Source organism: Argopecten irradians, chromosome 13 (genome assembly GCF_041381155.1).
Source record: "Argopecten irradians isolate NY chromosome 13, Ai_NY, whole genome shotgun sequence".
In the NCBI taxonomy this organism is placed as follows: Eukaryota; Metazoa; Mollusca; class Bivalvia; order Pectinida; family Pectinidae; genus Argopecten; species Argopecten irradians.
This window is the reverse complement of record NC_091146.1, coordinates 26,155,237-26,177,342: the sequence shown is the minus strand read 5'-3', so window position 1 is coordinate 26,177,342 and position 22,106 is coordinate 26,155,237. Positions and strand designations below refer to the sequence as shown.

At 32.2% G+C, this 22,106-nt stretch overlaps 1 protein-coding gene across 1 annotated transcript in view; it reads right to left on the bottom strand.

The window, feature by feature from the left end:
• Window positions 1-2,886: 2,886 nt before the first annotated feature.
• Window positions 2,887-22,106, bottom strand: part of LOC138305761 (lactadherin-like) — a 28,970-nt gene continuing 9,750 nt past the window's right edge. Inside the window, exons 2-4 of the mRNA XM_069246035.1 lie at window positions 4,441-4,625; window positions 3,845-3,997; window positions 2,887-3,069 (exon numbers count right to left, since the gene is read on the bottom strand). Of these exons, the coding sequence (XP_069102136.1) occupies window positions 2,887-3,069; window positions 3,845-3,997; window positions 4,441-4,625 (521 nt within the window). The remainder of the gene's footprint in view (window positions 3,070-3,844; window positions 3,998-4,440; window positions 4,626-22,106) is intronic.

The following is a 22,106-nucleotide window of genomic DNA, read 5'->3' as shown; positions in this document are numbered from 1 at the left end:
ACGTTTGTTTTCCAAACAAAATGATATTATTTGAATGAAATGTGAATTTTATGTAATCTGAAAACAATGATGGGAAAAAGCGAAAATCAACATGTGTGCCATTTTCAACATCTTAACATAGAAATGATTGCGAGACAAACATGTCCTTAGCTCTAAATGTGATCCCACCCACCTTTTAAAAGTTGAAGCATAAAAACAAAAGATTAAAAATGATGTACGAGTAGCTCCTGCTTGGTCAAGGCTTAGTTCATTGATCTTGTATATACCATGTCCATTCTGTAGTTCTCGGAAACCAAGAAAGTCGAAAATACCTAAGATGAAAAATAACAACGTGCCATTATCTAATATCAGAATGGAGTTTATATCAAGTTGTTTTTCAATCCCAAATATTCTGGTTTGTTTTAACATATATGGATATATAATAATTGTCACATGTTTTTTTAAAATAAAAAACGTCCGAATGATTCCGCTTTCGAAAGTTGTAATATCACAAGAATATTAGATTCGTTCATATGAGGTACGAAGGTTAGACGGATATTCCACTCAATGTGTTACTAAATCAGGGAAACCCCGGAATGTTTTACATATGTAGTAACACCAAGGATGGGGTATCCCTTTCACTCATACCCAGCGTAAGAAAAAGTATTTTTCTCTCATATCACATAAACATAATGTATTAGAACGTATTTACCGAACATTTTTTCCTCCAGGGTTCAACGTTTAATTTGAGCCCGCCATTTTTAATGACGTCATAATGTAGAAAACGACATATAATAATTCTGACGTCACAATTAGACTTTCTTACCCTACCCAGGCGTTTGTGAAATAGATATATGCACTAAACACGGGTTATAACGTGCCTCTATGGACCATCAACATCACAAAGTTATATGCATAATTCGTTATATACTTATTGCAGATATCGTAAAATTACTACGTAACAACCATGAATTCGTTTTAACGTGTTTGTTATAAACATATTTCACTGTATAATACACAGGTACATTTTATAGAGTATTAACACGATGGAAAGACATATATTTTGGGCTATCATGTTACTTATGTATGGAATTGGACTAAGATAAGGGTTTTCATTACAGGATGACATGGATATAATACAATTTATTTTGTAAATTAAAATATTTTATCAGCGCATAAAGGAAAAAAAATAATGTCGCCATTTGTAACGTCCCATTCTGATAGGCTAAGAAAATGGCGTAATAATTTCATAGAAAAAAAGAGTAAAATGAATTCATAATTCCAAAGATGATTTTTTTTACGTAATTGAATCATTAAGGATGTATTCTTCTGAGGTTTCAGTCCCGTTGAAGTCTCGTTTCGACATAAATCAAAGAAGTTATAAGATTTTCAAATACAATTTATCAATATCTGTAGCAAGTTGCCAGTTGCAAACTTTGTCAAAAAATTACATTTCTATTTTTAGTAGAATTTTTAATACGGGGATTTTAAGAAATGACCCATTTGGCGGCCATTTTGAAATTGTGTCTTTTTTCGCATTGAGTAGATCCACAGTTTTACCATTTTTTACTGAAATTGTTTTTACTTAAATCATCACTGCGCCAATAGTTTTAGCTGTATAGAGTTAATTTTTGCTATAAATCTTTACTAGGTTCGTGGTTATTAGAATATTGAGCATTAATGTGTGAAATGATACACTTTTGTCACTTTATTTTTACATTTAATGGTAATTTGAGCACTTTCATTTTTTACTCTAAAATACTGAAAAATAACAAATATTCAAATGGGACAAAAAAGTAAGCACACGGACCCCCCATTTTCTGCCTGATTCAGAACGAACAGTCCTTTCTCTGTTAATATGCAAAATATTAACAAAAGTTTAATACCAGAACTTTTTCTATAAAGGGTCAAATTTGGCAAAAATGAAAATGGTGCATTTTGAAGCTCAAAATCAAGGGGTAGGGGTAGTATATGTTGTTATTCTGAGAAAAAATATTAGTCTTATTAATCAAAATTGGTATATTTTTAAAGAAGACAACTAGAAAATAAATTCTACAAGCATTTATACATATCAAACAACTCATTAGGAAATTATGGCTTTAATATCTTGTGTATATGGTCAAAACGGCAAAATTCCCATAAAATCCAATATTTTGTCAACTAGGTATCTTTGAGTGACAATAGCTCAAAAACGAGCACACGGACATATGTTTTTTCTTCCATTTTCTTTTATGGTATGAACTCCTATTTCCAAAATTCTATATGAGAAAAAAGTTTAATACAAGAAAATTTTGACTTCTCAGAGGAGTACAACCTTAAGATACATTTTATAACATCTGAGTATACTCTCATCATTAACCGCTTTATTGAGAGTTATCGCCGATTTTTATGTAATATCCCACAAGAGGAACATACTCGATATCCATCAGGTGGTTTTGTTTGTCTGAGACGGCGAGTCTGTGTAATATTGGCTTGTTAGGTTATATGTCAAATCCTGGCAACTCCCAGTGATCTCATTAAAAGCGAACGCACGACAGGATTCTCTCTGATGGCAATGAGTATACTGCACTCGACTTGTGACCTACACATTCTGATCGTCGCCACATATTGAGGATTCGAAGACGGAAGAAGCTGTGGAATCCTGTCACAATATTCTTCACGTCACTCTGTATCAAAATATGTTATTTCCAAATACACGTTATATATAACATGTGGAAGACTATTATGTTGCGTAAATTTATACAAACGTTTTGAATATTAACAATAAGTGTAGTGTCAAGAAATATATGCTAAAGTGCAATGCAAACCGCGAGACCTATCGAGACACCTAGCAAAAGGTTAAACGTTTCCGAGTAGTCGAGTTAACTGCACTTGAACTATAGCATAATAATCGTCATTTTCATCAAATTACCAATATGAACATTTATCAGATTTCCCATTTTCTGTGACGTCGTAACATCCACTGACGTCAAACCGTAAAACGGGGAAACCTGACCAGGTCTTAGATGTGATACGCAGGTATGATGCTGTGATGCTGGTATTAAATGTCGACTTAACCACGGTATTCCTGTCAGTATTTCCAGGAAATAACTGAAACTCAAAATGATTAAAATAGTCAACCCTACAGAAGATATTCGCTAGTGGTCATTGGTAACACAGCGTTATTATTTTCTGAAAACACGCGTCATAGGAGATTTATATTCACGTCTAAAACATATAACTATAAAATATATTAATTTTCTTTTTCGGGTTTTGGTTTAAGAAATCCTTTCAACAGTCGCGTAATAGAAGAAAGTATGGTATAGTCGTATTTGACTGAAGATGTTGACCTATCCGCCGAACGTTAAACAAGACCCTTTTCTAATGATCTGGATTTAAAACTAAATAACATCGGTACACCACGTAATCCAGGATTTTAAGCTAATAAAGCGAGAACAAAGTTAAATAAGATGATAGTAAGTATTACGTCTTCTAAATAAGAAATGGTGCAAACAGATAGTACCCAAACACTCATGAAAGGTCAATAGACAATGCTTCCTCTTCTACCGATTATATACATTCGTAATGTAAATCTTTTGTGTGATTAATTACAATTCAATCGGAGTCTGTTGGTGACAACCTGGATTTGATTTGTGAAATGCTTGAAATTCCGAGAATAATATCTTGTTTACATATGCAAGTCAATTTTAGCATTTCAGAAGGTATATCAACTATCTTTATCAATAACAAACCCACGTTTCTCTACATTCGGAAAATACACTCGTGTGATCGATGTGATCATGCAGTGTGCACGATGCTTTCTGTGGTTTATTGGATGTATCCGTTAAACTATTGGTTGGTTGCGACTTTTTAAATGCTAACTTACTATAGGTTGTTGATCTACAGACGATAGCCAGGCCCAAACACTCCCGTCACTACTGTAGGAAACGTAAAAGGAAGTCACGAATTGGTTAGCATGTGTTTCCTTCCTTCCTTGAAGTAATACAGCAGTAATATTGGTTTTTCTGTGGAACTGCACCTAAGTCACAATAAATACGTTCATAAAGAAAACGTAATTCAGTCGAAATACATGTAGATGTAAACATGCATCGCTTACCTTGATATTGCAATGGTTATGACAAAAGACAGAAGAGGAAGACTTTCGAAGATTTTACTTTATTTCTCCTTACGTGATGCCATGTATTTGGCTAACGTGGCCAAAATTATTTTTAGACCAAATGTTAAAACAACGTCGTTGGCTCCTTTTGTTCAAAGACAGCAACTAAAATCTCACTCGAATTTCCCATATGAGGTGGGTCGCGCACCTCCAACCAAATAGTTAGGGGCGCTAGACCTGGTGGTTAGAGTCACCATCTATGCAAGATCTGATTCCATTCCTTCAAGAATGTTTCTGATCAAATTTGTTTTAAGTCAAACTATTACTCAAAATAATAAAATTAATTCAGTAGCGACGGTATATACCTGTATATACTGATTACCATCAAAGATGCAGGATACCCACGCAGATGAGATCGATGATTCTGAATACAACCTGGCATCAGACGGAGCGTGGTGTGCTTCTTGTCCCATTTGACTTGATGACGTCAGTTTGGCATCATCCACACCATTTATCCCAGATACCAAGTATTCTGAACATACAGTTTTACCTGGGAAGGAGAAAAATAAAACAACACAAATCGTATAGTAAAATAGTTCATGTCCAAAAAGCAGTTAATGGTATGTTCAAATGATTAATGAGTAAAATTTTCATTGAAGTTTTCTATAACAAAACCCCCAGACAGGAATAAGTATTTCATGGTAGCTGTCCGAAAATAATGAAGGAACTTGTGTACACTGAAATATGTTTCTTATCTAAATTATAATTAACTATAGAGAATTATCTGAAAGTGCTCTCTGTGCAGTATAGAACCATTAGCTGCAGAAGAATGTGCGGTCGTTACTTCAAATGACAATACTACAGTGTACATATACCAATCAGTCCTCGTTTCACAGACATTTAATTAATAAGGGGTCAAATCCAAACTTCAGCTAAATCAGGTAGCGAAACCACAAGGCATACTAAAAGCATTTTATTTTGGATTTTTTCTCATTCTTTTTTTCAAATTATGTCTTCCGCACAGCAACAGTGACATAACGCCAAACTATAGCCGCATTTTAAGGGGTTTAACTTTATAAATTCCACAATATGGTAAAGGAATATGATTTTTGAATACCACCCTAACAATTTAATGCACAAACAATGAGTGATTTCAAAGATTTAACTGATTCAAATATATACAGGATTTCAGTTAATGCAAAACAGTTTTTACTAGCCAGAAAATAAAGAAGAAATGTTCTTTTAATTTGATTTAAGAGAAAGTACACTCTTTAACTAAACAGCATATCCTACACAAAAAGTATGTTGTCATCAATACGTAGAGCGAAATGAAGTCATTGATAGGGGAAGTTTTTTTCATATACTTATATTTACATTTTCACTGTATTCTTACTAGTATGTAACCTTATCAAGCGCAGTTTGCATTCATATAGGGATTGGATTTCGTTTTTTAATGTTAACCATGCTTGTATGGAGCAATTCCTCTAAGAATATATTCTATGGGGCGCTAGTATTAGCGTATATTGACCAAGCCTAGCAAGTGTAAATTATATATTCTATAAGCTTCAAGCGCTTATTATGACGTCATTATCACCGTGACCTCACAATGGTCGTGCAAGCGATCACGAAAAACGGCTGTTTAAAATGGCTGTTCCATCCATGACGTTAAGAAATGATTAATTCATTATAGATGAAAAATCATTTGGGATATCAATATAAACTTGTAACCAATGTAAACATTGAATGTCTTTTAGTCGATATTCATAGCCAATAGGAATGCCAATTGAAAGTTCTTGAGACCAATCGTCATTCATGTCTTCAAACAGATTAATCATCGTTCAATCAATCAGGGACGGAGGATTCGGATGCACGACAGCGTCTCTTATATATAATTATAATGTTGCTCAACTCACATGGATTATCTTCGCTATTTTGAGAAACAACTTGGGTATACTTGACGTACTTGGGTTAGCTCAGACGAATGCGTACACATACAGCACGCTTGGGAGGTTCTGGTTTGGTCTTTCGACCAATTGTTTCAAATCCGCAAAAAGCGAAGTTACAATATAAACAGACATTCACAACGGACGTTTTCATCGATATCAAGATTACTAGGTGTATTGATATTCGTAATCTGTTCTGAATATATGTTAACATTAACTCATATATGTGTCCTTTACCGAACCTGACCGTCCGATATGACATGTTTCCAATCAATTAATATCATGCTCATACTATTCTGTCACCACGAACCAAGACAAGTTTGAAGGTCACATATATCTTATGATAATTAATTAATAGGATTTAGTGACAATGTTGTCACATGACTGATGAAGAAAAACAGAGATATCGTCCAAATGAAGTAAATTGAGACAGAGCGAAGTAACACTGTTGATATTGCTTTAATAAAGTCATTGATGCAAATCCATTATTTAAAAAAAAAGAAAGAAGGAATCGTGTTGGCTGCGTTTCTAATTCGATGAACACCAAGTACTGTGTTCATACAAACTGGAATATTAATGGCTTTTACAGAACAGTGCCATTGTTTATGTATTTACCAGGTCTATTTCTAAGGAGTCGGTCGTTATTGGAAATTACCCAAGCAACCCCCCACCCCCCTGTAATCATTGTCGATATCGTTCGATTTACGAGTAAATGTAACACACCCCCAGAATGCTTCACGTCGATCGGATGTCACGTGGTTTTTTTTTCATATGAAATCCATATGGAATTAACATGAAATTCACTTGGACACATGAAATTCACGTTCTATTTTCACGTGAAACAACATTGGCGGTGTAGTATAGAACATTTTGATGTATGATTTTTATCGGGATTATTGCGTTAATGGAAAACAAACCATCTAATCTACATGTTACCTACCGGGTATCACGTTTTGTATATATGTCAACACCGATTTGCTCATTTTATATTTTACAAAAAAAAAAAAAAAAAAAAAAAAAAAATTACGGAAACTAGTGCCGTATCACATTAACGAAAGAACATACAATTACTAGAAACCAGTATTTTTTCAGAGAGATAACACTTTGAAATCAACACAAGAGTTCAACTTCTAAATGGAGATTGAATAGAAATATACCGCAGTCTGCCAAAATAAACCTCATCGCAAGGAGCACAGTGGATGCTGTCTTTTAACGTCTCTTATCTTTTTAAATCAGTGAAAATTCTGACCCGATTCGTTTGGCATGATTTTTGTTTCGATTTCATTATTTCATTCTGTCAATCATAATTATCACCGTGGATATTTATAGGATTTTAATATCAATAAAAGGTCTTATGCCAGCAATTTATTCAGGTTCGTTGGTTTCAGTAAGTACGTTAGAATCAATTATTCAAATACTACCAATCCTATTAAAACTGCTTGTTAAAAGCAACTGGAACAATATACACTAGTTTTATCTATTTTAATTATAATTTCAACGTATTGGTTGCATTCTCAGATGTAATCATGGAACAGTAGCGATTCAGTTAACTCGCAGTGGTCAGTAAAACATTTTACGATGATATCTTTAAGCAAAGGGTAATGATATTTGTTTACCCTTTTTTTTTATTCCGAGCCAATAACAGAACCTGGTAAAACAACAATAAGATTCCTTTATTAATTTGTTGTATAGAAAAGAAGACAAAATGGCGGATTCCTTTATTATTTTAGTTGTATTAGCATGTTTTATCGCTTTGGTAAGTTTGTTTGAAATAGGTGTATTGTATAATTCTTGTATTGTTAAATGTATATACTTTAACAACATGATTTAAGAACAAAGAAAAAGGACAAATCATAACCGGCAGATAAGACGTATACGGTTAAAATGAATAGAAACATAAAGAACAATGTACAATATTTTTAGACAAAAAACAACTGGTCCAGTGGACAAAATAAAGCAAAACATCTTACGAAACACTCATGAAATGCCGTCAAAATAAACAAACTACTTTTATTAGAAGTAAACACAAGAAACTCTTGACCAAAACATCTCAGAAAAAGCTGACAAAATAAAGCAAAAGAAATAACGAAAAACAAAGGATCTGGAAGCAAATCCCATTGAAAATTAACAATTCACGGAACAAATAAATCAAACATCGCATACAACTGATAATGTTATGTGGATGATTGAAACGTGGGTCCTTTTACCTACACTATAGCATAAATATTACTTTCTTTTATACTGGCAATTGGTAATGAAATATACCCGGACCTCGTGATTTAATAATACAAATGCCGCTATACAGTCAATGGAAGGTGAGTTGATTTCAAATTAGCGTAATCGCCAATGACATATGAATACAAATTGTAGTGCAAGTTTGGACTACTTCTAGTTCATGCCTCGATAAGATTTTGCATCATAAGTTGACGAATTTCAAAATAAAAATAAAGAGTTTTTATTAGATCCAATAACTTATGTATTTGACATCAAAAACAAAAGATGTATTCAAGCATTGTAACGATAATAAACAACAAAATGAATCGCTGCTCGGGGGCTGCAACCGGGGACTTTCTTCATTAATGTTTGGGAAATTCAATAGGCGTCAGTATGTGCGTACGGTCACTCCTCTCACCCAAATATGCAAAACAAATCTGATTGTCGTAAGAACAATTCTGATAGCGTCCTAAGCGAACAATAGGTAAACAGGTTATGAAACAGGTTTCCAGAAAAAAAATACAGGTAGCCTAAACCGAAACAGTATCATCAGCTTTATCCCCGTCTTTGCATTCAAAACAAGCCTACACACACCATGCAAAACACTTTGTCTATCCTCCATACTATAAAATAAAAGTCATTGGTTGAAAATCAAATATGGCGGCTCGCTCCATTTCGGACCGCATCACTACCTTGTGACAACGATACATGCTGGTAGTCTTCTCGTCCGATCTCCTTTTTTATTCGAATTGAAATTTATTGATATATGATCAAGTTAAAAAAAACATATTTTCAAAATAATTTAAAAGCTGCCTTTATTTTTTTTTTTAATTTCAAATCAAACTTTATATTTAACATTCAGCAATCGTAAACTACAGTCAAACCTCGATGATTCGAACTTCGATGAAAATCGAATTTCTCACTGTATCGAACTTTTTGTCTGGTCCCGAATTTCTTCACTATATAACATTACTAACTAACCCATGTATGAATCGAAGTTTTATGAATCGAAGTTCTCGATGTATCGAACTTTTTTTTCATGGACCATTTGTTATAGAATCATAGGTAACTGACACTCGATGATTCGAATAAAAATTTACCTGTACAGATCAGGTGTTCGCCGATACCCCGCGGCATGCTGTCACACCTAGCTGTCTCGCGACGGCCCTTCGCCGGATAATATAATTATGACAGCTTGTGTTGCTAGCTTGATATCATCAAGATAATTAATATCACTAATCAGACCGATACCCGGTGCTTTGTTTTTACAAGCTGCGTTATTAAATCATTAGTACGGCAAAGATACAGTTAGTCGTTTTTGATGTTCGCCGCCGCCATTGGTAGCGGTTTGTAGAATTTTACAGAATGGTAAACAGCGAGCCACATTATTAGTAACTCATACTCAAAACTGTTACATTGCACAACTTTGGCATAAATACTGGAGCAAATCGATCATTCTAAATCGAAGTATTTTGTAGGTGGTGTAGCGCTTTCGGTTCTTCCTTTTTATGCCCTTTTTACGGTAAAACTTGGTTTTACCAGTATTGGGATCGCAATTCCGGAACTAGCTTTTTACCCCCCCCGGCTGGTGTCGTGAAGAATAAACTGAATAACCACACATTTGTGGTATATGTAGTTGTAATTTGCACCCAGATACAATATAAACTAGTTTAGAATCATTCTGTAAACTTATTCAGCAGCATCAATATCAATTTAAGTGGATTGCGAAGAAAATAAGAAAATTTAGTGAACTGCATTTCATTATCAACTTAATAATATTCACAAAGCAATCAATATATACAAATGGTGTCGTGGTAAGTCCTGAGCTTTCTATGCTGACGAACCCTTGTCGGTCGGCAGCTTACTTTTATTTTTTTTTTATTTCATATTTTTATTTGTTGTTAATTCACCATGCTTGAAAATATTCTTTTATTTTGTCTTTATATTTATTTTTGTTTTATTTTATTTTTATTTTCCAAAAGTTTATTCCAAACATAGACATGTACTGTATAGCATATACACTAAATTACGAACATCCCACTATTACGGCCACTTATTTTCAGTTCCGATTTTTTTTTTCTCTTCAGAAATACAATCACACCGCTATTCCGTTTTACGACCAATTTTCATAGTCCCAACGACCACTAAATTAACACTAATTGACCCTTTGATTATGACCACAGGCACATGTGACTTCACACCTCGCTGTGCCTCACCTTCCCGCACGCAGCAACCCGTGAACAACTACCCGCAGGTACATCAGTCAGTCTTTTGTTTCCGTCGACCTAATTATCAGATTATCTACCTGTACTAGGAGAGTGTTAATCGCCATCATTTGCATACTTGTGACGCTGGAGGCTGGCAGTTGACGTGATCGAAACCACAAGTAATGCAACGTTTCTTTCGATAGCCCTGGTGGCGAGATCGAACGATTTAGGCAGTTCTTTCTCATACGTGTAACGCCATGGAATTAAAATTCTTTAATGTATGAGATATATTGATCTTATTTCAGATATTTATGAAGTACCGTACGTCAATCATCTTATTTCAATAGATGTGTCATCTATTTTGTTGCGGTAAACAATCGGTGTTTTGCATTAGTTAAAAGTACGCTTGACTATTGCACAGTAGTCTTTCAAACACTTTACCGATTGTGATCGTAAGTTATTATTTGACCAATCATTGCACATGGCGGGATAATTAAAATTGATTTCCGTAAATATTAATAATAATTTACACAGATCAATACCAATTTTAAAACACATAGATTCTCTTTTACCTCAGGTGATACTATGTGATAATTAAACCAGAGACATAGATAATTTAATTACTATCTAAATCTCTGATTAAACTAACTAAACGATATGTATTTGAATTATAATTAAAACATAATAGAAAGTAATGTCTAGAAAAAGTATTTTCATTTAGATTGTCATTTTATAATGAAATCTTATCGTTTGGTTTGTTAATGCAAATTAAATGAAAAAATTCGGAGGTGTTTAAAATATAAATGAAATTGGTAATACATGTACGTTGACTATTCTGTAATAGGTCAAAATGTAACTAATATAATTTGTAAAAAGGTGTTGTTGTTTTGTTTAGATTAGATTATCATGTCAAATTAAAATATGCTATGAATAATACTGATATAATAATGGATCTTGCTGAATAAAATAATTCAAGGGTTACTGTAATAGGTAATTTTGCAAATTTCAACCCATTTCAAATATTCGTAAACTCAAACTGTTTCTTCCCAGTTTTTTGGTAGAGCGCTTACATTAAATACATTTTACTCACATGGGATTAATATTTGAAAAATTTATTGTATGTTTTTTAATAAATGACATATGTCAGAGTCTGTCAGTCATCAAACAGTTTATCTTACTGATAGCCCATAATTTGTAAATGTGATAATTAGGCACAAAATTTTTAAAATCTGATAATTGTAAGGGAAAATATTCTTCAAGAAAAACAGTATAATCATAGTATGCGGTCAGACTATCCTTCATTTCATATACTAATCAATAAAATACATGTATTCTATTGAACATATGATTTTATAAGAACTTTTTGGGCTACCAATATTCAAATGTTTCATTGGGTGTGTAAATTATCAATTTTCAGCTTATGAAAAACATGACCAATAGTCTGTTGTCATCGTAAATTTGTATCATTCCACAAAGTAATTAAACCTGTCCCACTCTTTCGAATAATGTTCCAGACTATTTTAACAATTTAGGGCCGGCTAAAGTTTTTGCTAAACCAACTTTTAATAATTTGTTATATAAGTGAATAATTTACAAATTAATAGTAAAAACTGTTATACATATGATGAAAATACTGTGTTTGGTAAACATTTAACATTCGTCATTTTACCATTGAAAGGTTCGGAATATAGGGTTGTCCGGGTACTATTTGAAACTTGAAGAATAGAGAAAAAATATTAACATGATTTTTGACAAAAAGACACTTCATTGCCACATTTACCATGTCGTTGCATGTAGTTAAAATGATAATTTAGTTTGATAGTTAGAATAAATAATCAGTCAATGTACCTTGAAACTATTTTATAAAGCAATATAAATTCGGTTAAACATTGATAGCTGACACATTTTTTTTATCCGATTTTCCCTCTGTTTTTCCATTCTGAGCAGTTCCTTAATGTTGCCAAATAGTATTACATTTAAGTTAATGAAGCATGAAACATCCATATAGATATGACAATATATTTCAAATTATATTTACAAAATTTTGAACAACACTTGTTGATTTTTGAAGTTATATAGATTGTTGAAGAAAAACTTGCAGGTACTTAGATTACATCCAATTTCACATGTTGAATAACATGAAAAAATCCTAGATGTCATTCATATTAGTCATTAAAGGTCAAATACGTGTATGGTATTGCTTTAAACATTATATGAGATTTTATATAATATAACCAGTAAGTTTTTCTTGATATCTGAAGAATGCCTGTTTAGTTTTTAACAAAAAAAATCAATTTAATTTGACATTACAAGTCACCATAAGCTGAAACTTTTCTTTATATAAACTTGACAAGCATAAATACTTACTCTTTGATTGAAGGTTTCTGCACTGAAATGCATTATGTGTATTTAGAATAACTTGACCTGTTCAAAAATGTGAAAATATAAATCAATTGATTAAATTATTACGACCAAATAAAAAAAAAACAATTATTTGCTGATTAGTTTTTCAGCCTTAGTTTGAGTCCTGTTTCCTTTGGTATCGTTTTCCAATTTGCGTTTATACTGTTAATATAACCATTGACTTATCAATCTTTAACACTCGAATCAATCCTATCATCCAGAAGTTTTACCGCAGTAAAGTACTTTGATGTTTCGTTTTTTTACGGTACCAGTATTGGGATCGCAATTCCGGAACTAGCTTTTTACCCCCCCGGCTGGTGTCGTGAAGAATAAACTGAATAACCACACATTTGTGGTATATGTAGTTGTAATTTGCACCCAGATACAATATAAACTAGTTTAGAATCATTCTGTAAACTTATTCAGCAGCATCAATATCATTTTAAGTGGATTGCGAAGAAAATAAGAAAATATAGTGAACTGCATTTCATTATTAACTTAATAATATTCACAAGGCAATCAACAGATACAAGTGGTGTCGTGGTAAGTCCTGAGCTTTCTAAGCTGACGGCCCGGTTCAACCCTTATCGTCGGCAGGTTTACTTTTATTTTTTTTTTTATTTCATATTTTTATTTGTTGTTAATTCACCATGCTTGAAAATATTCTTTTATTTTGTCTTTATATTTATTTTTGTTTTATTTTATTTTTATTTTCCAAAAGTTTATTCCAAACATAGACATGTATGTATAGCATATACACTAAATTACGAACATCCCACTATTACGGCCACTTATTTTCAGTTCCGATTTTTTTTTCTCTTCAGAAATACAATCACACCGCTATTCCGTTTTACGACCAATTTTCATAGTCCCAACGACCACTAAATTAACACTAATTGACCCTTTGATTATGACCACAGGCACATGTGACTTCACACCTCGCTGTGCCTCACCTTCCCGCACGCAGCAACCCGTGAACAACTACCCGCAGGTACATCAGTCAGTCTTTTGTTTCCGTCGACCTAATTATCAGATTATCTACCTGTACTAGGAGAGTGTTAATCGCCATCATTTGCATACTTGTGACTGGCAGTTGACGTGATCGAAACCACAAGTAATCGTAGGCAGTTCTTTCGATAGCTCTGGTGGCGAGATCGAACGATTTAGGCAGTTCTTTCTCATACGTGTAACGCCAATGGAATTAAAATTCTTTAATGTATGAGATATATTGATCTTATTTCAGATATTTATGAAGTACCGTACGTCAATCATCTCATTTCAATAGATGTGTCATCTATTTTGTTGCGGTAAACAATCGGTGTTTTGCATTAGTTAAAAGTACGCTTGACTATTGCACAGTAGTCTTTCAAACACTTTACCGATTGTGATCGTAAGTTATTATTTGACCAATCATTGCACATGGCGGGATAATTAAAATCGATTTACGTAAATATTAATAATAATTTACACAGATCAATACCAATTTTAAAACACATAGATTCTCATTTACCTCAGGTGATACTATGTGATAATTAAACCAGAGACATAGATAATTTAATAACTATCTAAATCTCTGATTAAACTAACGATATGTATTTGAATTATAATTAAAACATAATAGAAAGTAATGTCTAGAAAAAGTATTTTCATTTAGATTGTCAACAATTACTTCAGTGAAATTCAGTTTAAGATTTAAATAAGCACACACCATTAACTTTATTTAATGAAAAAAAATATGTCTATGCTCTAGAAATAAATGGTATAGTCATTATATGTCCCTAATTTATCAAACTTTAAAAAAATATTTGTAAATTATTGGTTTTGATTAGATACGCATGCATTAAAATATGATATGATTAAGATTCTAATGGCCGACAAAACTAATTGATCAAATATAGTAATTTGCAAATTTATCTTAACCAAAATATATCAAACTGTTTTTTCCCCACACGTACATGTACATACTCAGCATGCTATGTTATGTTTCTTATGTTTTTTATATATAAATGTAATGTATATGTCATGTCAAGTTTATGTTGATGTCCCATGTATTTGTAAATGTGTTAAATGCAAAAAATTGAACAAAAAAATAAAAAAAAATATATATAATATACATTTATATATACATGTATATTGCATTTTTCATAAAATTTCAATTTTGAAACAAAAATACAGTACATATATTATGTACCGGTCAGCTAGGATACAGAGTTTCTGTTCTTGATCGTCATGATCATAGAAGAAACCTGGTCCACCTCAGAATTAAGACCACCTCGCTATTAAGACCACTTTTACTCAGACCACTGGGTGGTTTTAAAGATAGGTTTTAATGTAAATACTGTTATACATATTCTCAACACATGTTTATATAATGTTTCTGACGTCCCTTGCTCATACACATTAATTTTCATTTACAGCGGTTCGGAGCGGTAGGGAGCTGGGTTTTCGAGAAAAATATTTCAAAGATTAAAGGATAGATAACCACCCCATATATACATCTCTTCTTCGTATCTGTAGCAGTGCGCAGCCAAGCGTGAAGGTGTGATACATTGATCATGACCACATCAAAACAATAAGAGTTTAAATGCTGTTCTAGAAAATTGTTTAGAGGATTAAGTTCATTTTATAACGATCTAGAGATGGAAATTGTAATACTGTTCTATAGGCAAATATTAATTTGTAACACAATGTTTTTTCAGAGTAGATTTCATGTCAAAGTAAAATTGCTGAGTGAATCATAGAAGCTTATAATTTTCGTTACTGTAAAGGAAATTTTAGAAATATCAACCCATTTCAAATGATTCGACTGAACTAATTAAGTCTTCCCATCTTCTCCTCCCGGTAGAGTATGTTATTTTTTCATTACATTGTACAGATCAATATGAAATATTTAATGTAAGTAGGAAACAAATTTGACATATTTCAGAGTCAGCCTAATTCAGGTATTCTCTGATAGCAGATAATAAAACCGTGATATTCCACAAATTAATAGTACTAATCTGATAGATTTGTATCAATTCATCAAAACAGTAAAAAGTAAGCGTGTCACTATCCTTCATTAAATCATATACTACAATTATGTTTTTCCTTGAACCAAGCCTTATAAGAACAGTTTTTTCTACCTAAATATTCATATTTCAAAGTAAATATCATGTTCAAGCCTTATGAAAACAGTTTTGGAACCAATAGTCAAATTTCAAAGTAAATTATCATGTCAAAGTAAAATTTCTGAGTGAATTATGCGATCCGAATTTTGGACCTATCCTTGCTCCAAATTTTGCTGAACAACTTTCCATAATGTTTAATAAGAAGATATTTACAAATTGTAGTTAGAAAAGGACACTGATGACAATATCAGTCATTTTTAGGTAACTCGTGCCGTTACCGTTTGTTTTAGAATATATGTTGTAATGTACTACAAAACTTGATAGACATAGAGAAAAAAAATTAACATGTTTTGACAAAAAACAATCCTTCGTGCCATTTACATGTCGTTTAGTTAATTAACTCAGGTTATTTAGTTTTATAGTTTAATAAATATACATTCATGTACTGACTTGAAACTTGATAAAGCATATACCGGTAAACACTGATAGCTGACAGAGATTTTTTTTCCTCTCTCTTTCCCTCTCTTTCCCCTCATTCTCTCCCTGATATGTTGCCGAAAGTAGTATTAGTGAAGTTATGTAGCATGAAAGTCATCCTTTATGACAATATACGTTTATGTTATATATGTTACACGGTCTGACACCATTAATTTTTGTAGTTATAGATAGTATGGTGTTCTTAAACTTGCTAGATACATTTTTGTTTAAAAAGGAAATCCATTGATGTCATTCATAATTAGTCATTAAAGGTCAAATACGTGTACGGTATTATGCTTAAACATTATATGAGATTTTTATAATAATATAACCAGTAAGTTTTTTTTCTTGATATCTGAAGAATGCCTGTTTAGTTTTTAAACAAAAAAAAAAAATCAATTTAATTTGACATTACAAGTCACCATAATGCTGAAACTTTTCTTTATATAAACTTGACAACATAAATACTTCCTCTTTGAAGAAGGTTCTGCACTGAAATGCATTATGTGTATTTAGAATAACTGGACGCTGTACAAAATGTGAGAAAATAAATCAATGTGATAAATTATTAACGACCAAATAAAAAAAACAATTATTTGTAATAGTTTTTTCAGCCTTAGTTTAAGTCCTGTTTTCTTTGGATCGTTTTCCAATTTGCAGTTATACTTTTTATAATAATATAACCATTGACATTATCATCTTTAACACTCGAATCAACTCCTATCATCCAGAAGTTTTACCGCAGCAGTACTTTCAGTACTTTGATTTAAAACCAAATTGTGCATCGGTGACAATATCTTCACGAGCACTCCACTTTAACAAGCGCTTATTTAACAAGGACGTAAATAATTTAGCTAAATGACTAATTAACGTTATACCTCTATAATTGTTAACATTATTAATATCCCCCTTTTTATGCAGAGGAATTATGACACCTTGGGCCCATGACTCTGGAAAATAACCAATTTGTAACATGGTATTAAATAATTTTAACAAAACTGGTAAAAAACATATTTTTATATTCAATGAAGTATTCGTTAAGAACCATATCGATGCCAGCAGCTTTGCCCTTAGGCAGAGCCTTAATTACTTCAGCTATTTCCTCAATACTAAAATCTACATCTAGCTCTGGATATACACACTCACAAGGTTAAGTGTCATTTTATAACGAAATCTTATCGTTTGGTTGTTTATGCAAATTAAATGAAAAAATTCGGAGGTGTTTAAAATATAAATGAAATTGTAATACATGTACGTACTATTCTGTACTAGGCAAATGTACTAATATAATTTGTAAACACAATGTTTTTTTTCAGAGTAGATTATCATGTCAAAGTAAAATTGCTGAGTGAATCTGCTATAAAATATATATTGAAACCACTGAAGCTTATAATTTTCGTTACTGTAAAGGAAATTTTAGAAATATCAACCCATTTCAAATGATTCGACTGAACTAATTAAGTCTTCCCATCTTCTCCTCCCGGTAGGAGTTGTATGTTATTTTTTCATTGCATTGTACAGATCAATATGAAATATTTATTGTAAGTAGGAAACAAATTTGACATATTTCAGAGTCAGTCGAATTCAGGTATTCTCTGATAGCAGATAATAAAACCGTGATATTCCACAAAATTAGTACTAATCTGATAGATTTGTATCAATTCATCAAAACAGTAAAAAAGTAAGCGTGTCACTATCCTTCATTAAACCATATACTACAATTATGTTTTTCTTGAACCAAGCCTTATAAGAACTGTTTTTCTACCAATATTCATATTTCAAAGTAAATTATCATGTTCAAGCCTTATGAAAACAGTTTTGGAACCAATAGTCAATTTTCAAAGTAAATTATCATGTCAAAGTAAAATTTCTGAGTGAATTTGCGATCCGAATGTTGGACCTATCCTTGCTCCAAATTTTGGTGAACAACTTTCCATAATGTTTAATAAGAAGATATTTTACAAATTGTAGTTAGAAAAGGACACTGATGACAATATCTGTCATTTAGGTAACTCGTGCCGTTACCGTTTGTTAGAATATATGTTGTAATGTACTACAAACTTGATAGACATAGAGAAAAAATATTAAACATGTTTTGACAAAAACATCCTTCCTGCCATTTACATGTCGTTTAGTTAACCCAGGTTATTTAGTTTTATAGTTAATATATATACATTGATGTACTTGAAACTTGATAAAGCATATACCGGTAAACAGCTGATAGCTGACAGAGATTTTTTTTCTCTCTTTCCCTCTCTTTCCCCTCTTTCTCCCTGATATGTTGCCAAAGTAGTATTAGTGAAGTTATGAAGCATGAAAGTCATCCTTTATGACAATATACGTTAGTTATATATGTTACACGGTCTGACAACCATTAATTTTTGTAGTTATAGATAGTATGGTGTTCTTAAACTTGCTAGATACATTTTTGTTAAACAGGAAATCCTTGATGTCATTCATATTAGTCATTAAAGGTCAAATACGTGTATGGTATTGCTTAAACATTATATGAGATTTTATATAATATAACCAGTAAGTTTTTTCTTGATATCTGAAGAATGCCTGCTTAGTTTTTAACAAAAAAAATCAATTTAATTTGACATTACAAGTCACCATAATGCTGAAACTTTTCTTTATATAAACTTGACAACATAAATACTTCCTCTTTGATTGAAGGTTCTGCACTGAAATGCATTATGTGTATTTAGAATAACTTGACCTGTACAAAATGTGAGAAAATAAATCAAAGTGATAAATTATTACGACCAAATAAAAAAAAACAATTATTTGTATTAGTTTTTCAGCCTTAGTTTGAGTCCTGTTTCCTTTGGATCGTTTTCCAATTTGCAGTTATACTGATAATATAATAACCATACTTTCAGTACTTTGATTTCAATTTATCTCGTCTGTTGTGGAAATTTACCGAGAACCTGCGAAATATCACCATTATTCAAGGCTGTATTGTGGTCGTTGTATGTAACATTTCCAAAAAATCAGAAATACCGTTTTGTTCAGAATTATTTAGACTTTTTATATGTAGAGTCTCAGATTGCTAACTTTTTAAGTTATTTCACTAGGACGAATTAAACAGAAACCAGTGATCAAAATGCCGATTTTTGCCTGTTTGACAAGAGTTAACGGATAGACGGACCATTGGCGAAAGAGGATTATGATAATTGGCTTACAACTATACTTTATGAGTGTAGGAAAACAATGTTTAAAATGTTCAAAGCCATTGTTTTAATAATTAATAAAATATTCTAATATGAATTGGAACTGTCCTCCAGGAGAAGGTCAATTAATTAACCAGTACAGTTTAGCAAACATAGTCTGTCATGTAAGTAAAATATGAAATGAACATTTGTACATATATGTGGACAATGCAGTACATCTATATGTATATAAAACATACTTGTATAGACACTGCAGTGTATTTACAATCTAAATAAGACAAAGCATACCATAGTCATTTACATGTAGATACTGCAATATGGTCAAGACATATATTACATATACATGTATGTAGACACTGCAGTACATCTATAATATGGTCAATGCATAAAACATATACATGTATAAATACTGCAGTGTATCGACAATGTGGTAAATACATAAAACATACATTAGAGACACTACAGTGTATATACATGTTTGTAGACACTGCAGTGTATCTATACAATATGGTAAAGACATAAAACATATACATGTATAGACACAATGCAATGTATATACGATATGGTCAATACATAAAACATGCATATTTGTAGACACTGCAGTATATTTACAATATGGTAAGACCTACATTTGTTTGTTTGTTTGAGATTCACGGCCCATCGACAACTAAGGTCATTTAGGGCCAAACTACAAGTCAGGCATTAATATCAGGATAAAAGATCAGGGTAAGAAAAGGCAAGTAAGGATTAAAACACAGATTGTAAACGTTTATTTGATAAAAAAAAGTTTGCATGGGGTAAAATAGTTTTGGCTAAAACACACGAGATAACTCATGCACAATGTTGATGAAACGATGAAATGTTGAGTTGATACGATGATATGATGAGAAAACGTTCATATTTTATCTAAAATACCGATTTCTTTGAGATAATTAAAAATACGATTATGTCTCACGACATTGAACAAAGTATACATGACGGAGACATCGTAGTACTTATCTCGTATGTGCTTAAAATCAATACAGTGCACTAAAATATGCTCCACTGTGAGAGGAGAATCACATGCATTGCATGTGGGAGGATCCTCCCCTCTCAATAGATAGGAATGTGTAAAATATGTGTCCAGTTCGGAGCCAAGAGAGAACAACTTCCTCTCTGCGGTCTCTCCGACTGGACAGGTCAGGATTAAGTTGGACTGAATTGAAGGTTTGATGTCGGTGTATGGTAGTTTCAAAAAGCCTACATGTAACACATATATCTTTGTAGACACTGCATACAGTGCAATATGGTAAAGATACATGTTTGTAGTCACTGCATACAGTGTAATAGAGTAAATATACAAGTTTGTAGACACTGCATGCAATGTATCTGTGATATGGTGTACATATAAAGACATAATAAACAAGTATGTGCATTACATGGTATCTAAAATGTGGACAAGTTATATCACATAATACCCACGTATATGCACCTGCATTTTGTTTGTAAATTTATGTATGCATATTTGGGGAAAAGTGAGGGTTCCTACCATATACAATGCATATATAAACTTGTCGTTTTGGTTATGACCGCACATGTACATAGAACACACAGATAATAAATGATTAATAGAGATGGTTTATATTTCTATCAATATAAGATATGTAAGTGCAAAGAATCATGAGTGCATGTACAAGTAAAATACACAACTTTTGTCCATGAAAGCACACTTGTCTACTTGTCTTTTACTCTGAATTGATTTATTCTCTTAATGGATATTGGTACTTTTGTGTGGATAAATTAAAGAAACTGGCACTATATAAATTGATAAATAGTTGCCTTTGTAACTAGAATTACTGCAGTATACGTATGTCTTGCATTGCATTTTTTTTGCTGAGTACATATATATTTAGACATCTTATATGAACATCTTGACTTGGGAGAAAACACGCATACATACTTGTAAGTCGGCTTGCTACGATGACAAAGGAAATGATTAAAATGAAATAATGTTATAATGGTGATTGTCGGCGTTCCAAACAAGAGGCCCATGGGCCTTAACGGTCATCTGCCTATTAGTACAATACAACATAGTCGTTTAAAGATGCTCCACCGCCGACAGAACATAAATGATATTCATCACTTGAACAATAATTGGGTGTTTAATTGTGTATATATATGCCTAATTAACACAAAAAAAATAACATAAAATAATTTATTTCGCCTTTGGTGCATGCGCAATCATTACTTCATTCCATATAAGATATAGTGCTACGGATTTTTTTCGGGATGCAATTAATTATATTTCGTAAATTTAACTTATAAGTAAAATTAGAAGCTCAAACTTTTCAATGGTGGTAATAGTGTAAAGTAAGTAACTTTTGTAACTGAAGAAAAATACTAAATCGTCTGCTCCTGTTTTTGATAGTGAAAAAATACCATTTGTCAGCGGTGGAGCATCTTTAAAGATTTTAGCTTATTTGACCTCTGTGACCTTGATTGAAGGTCAAGGTAATTCATTTGAACAA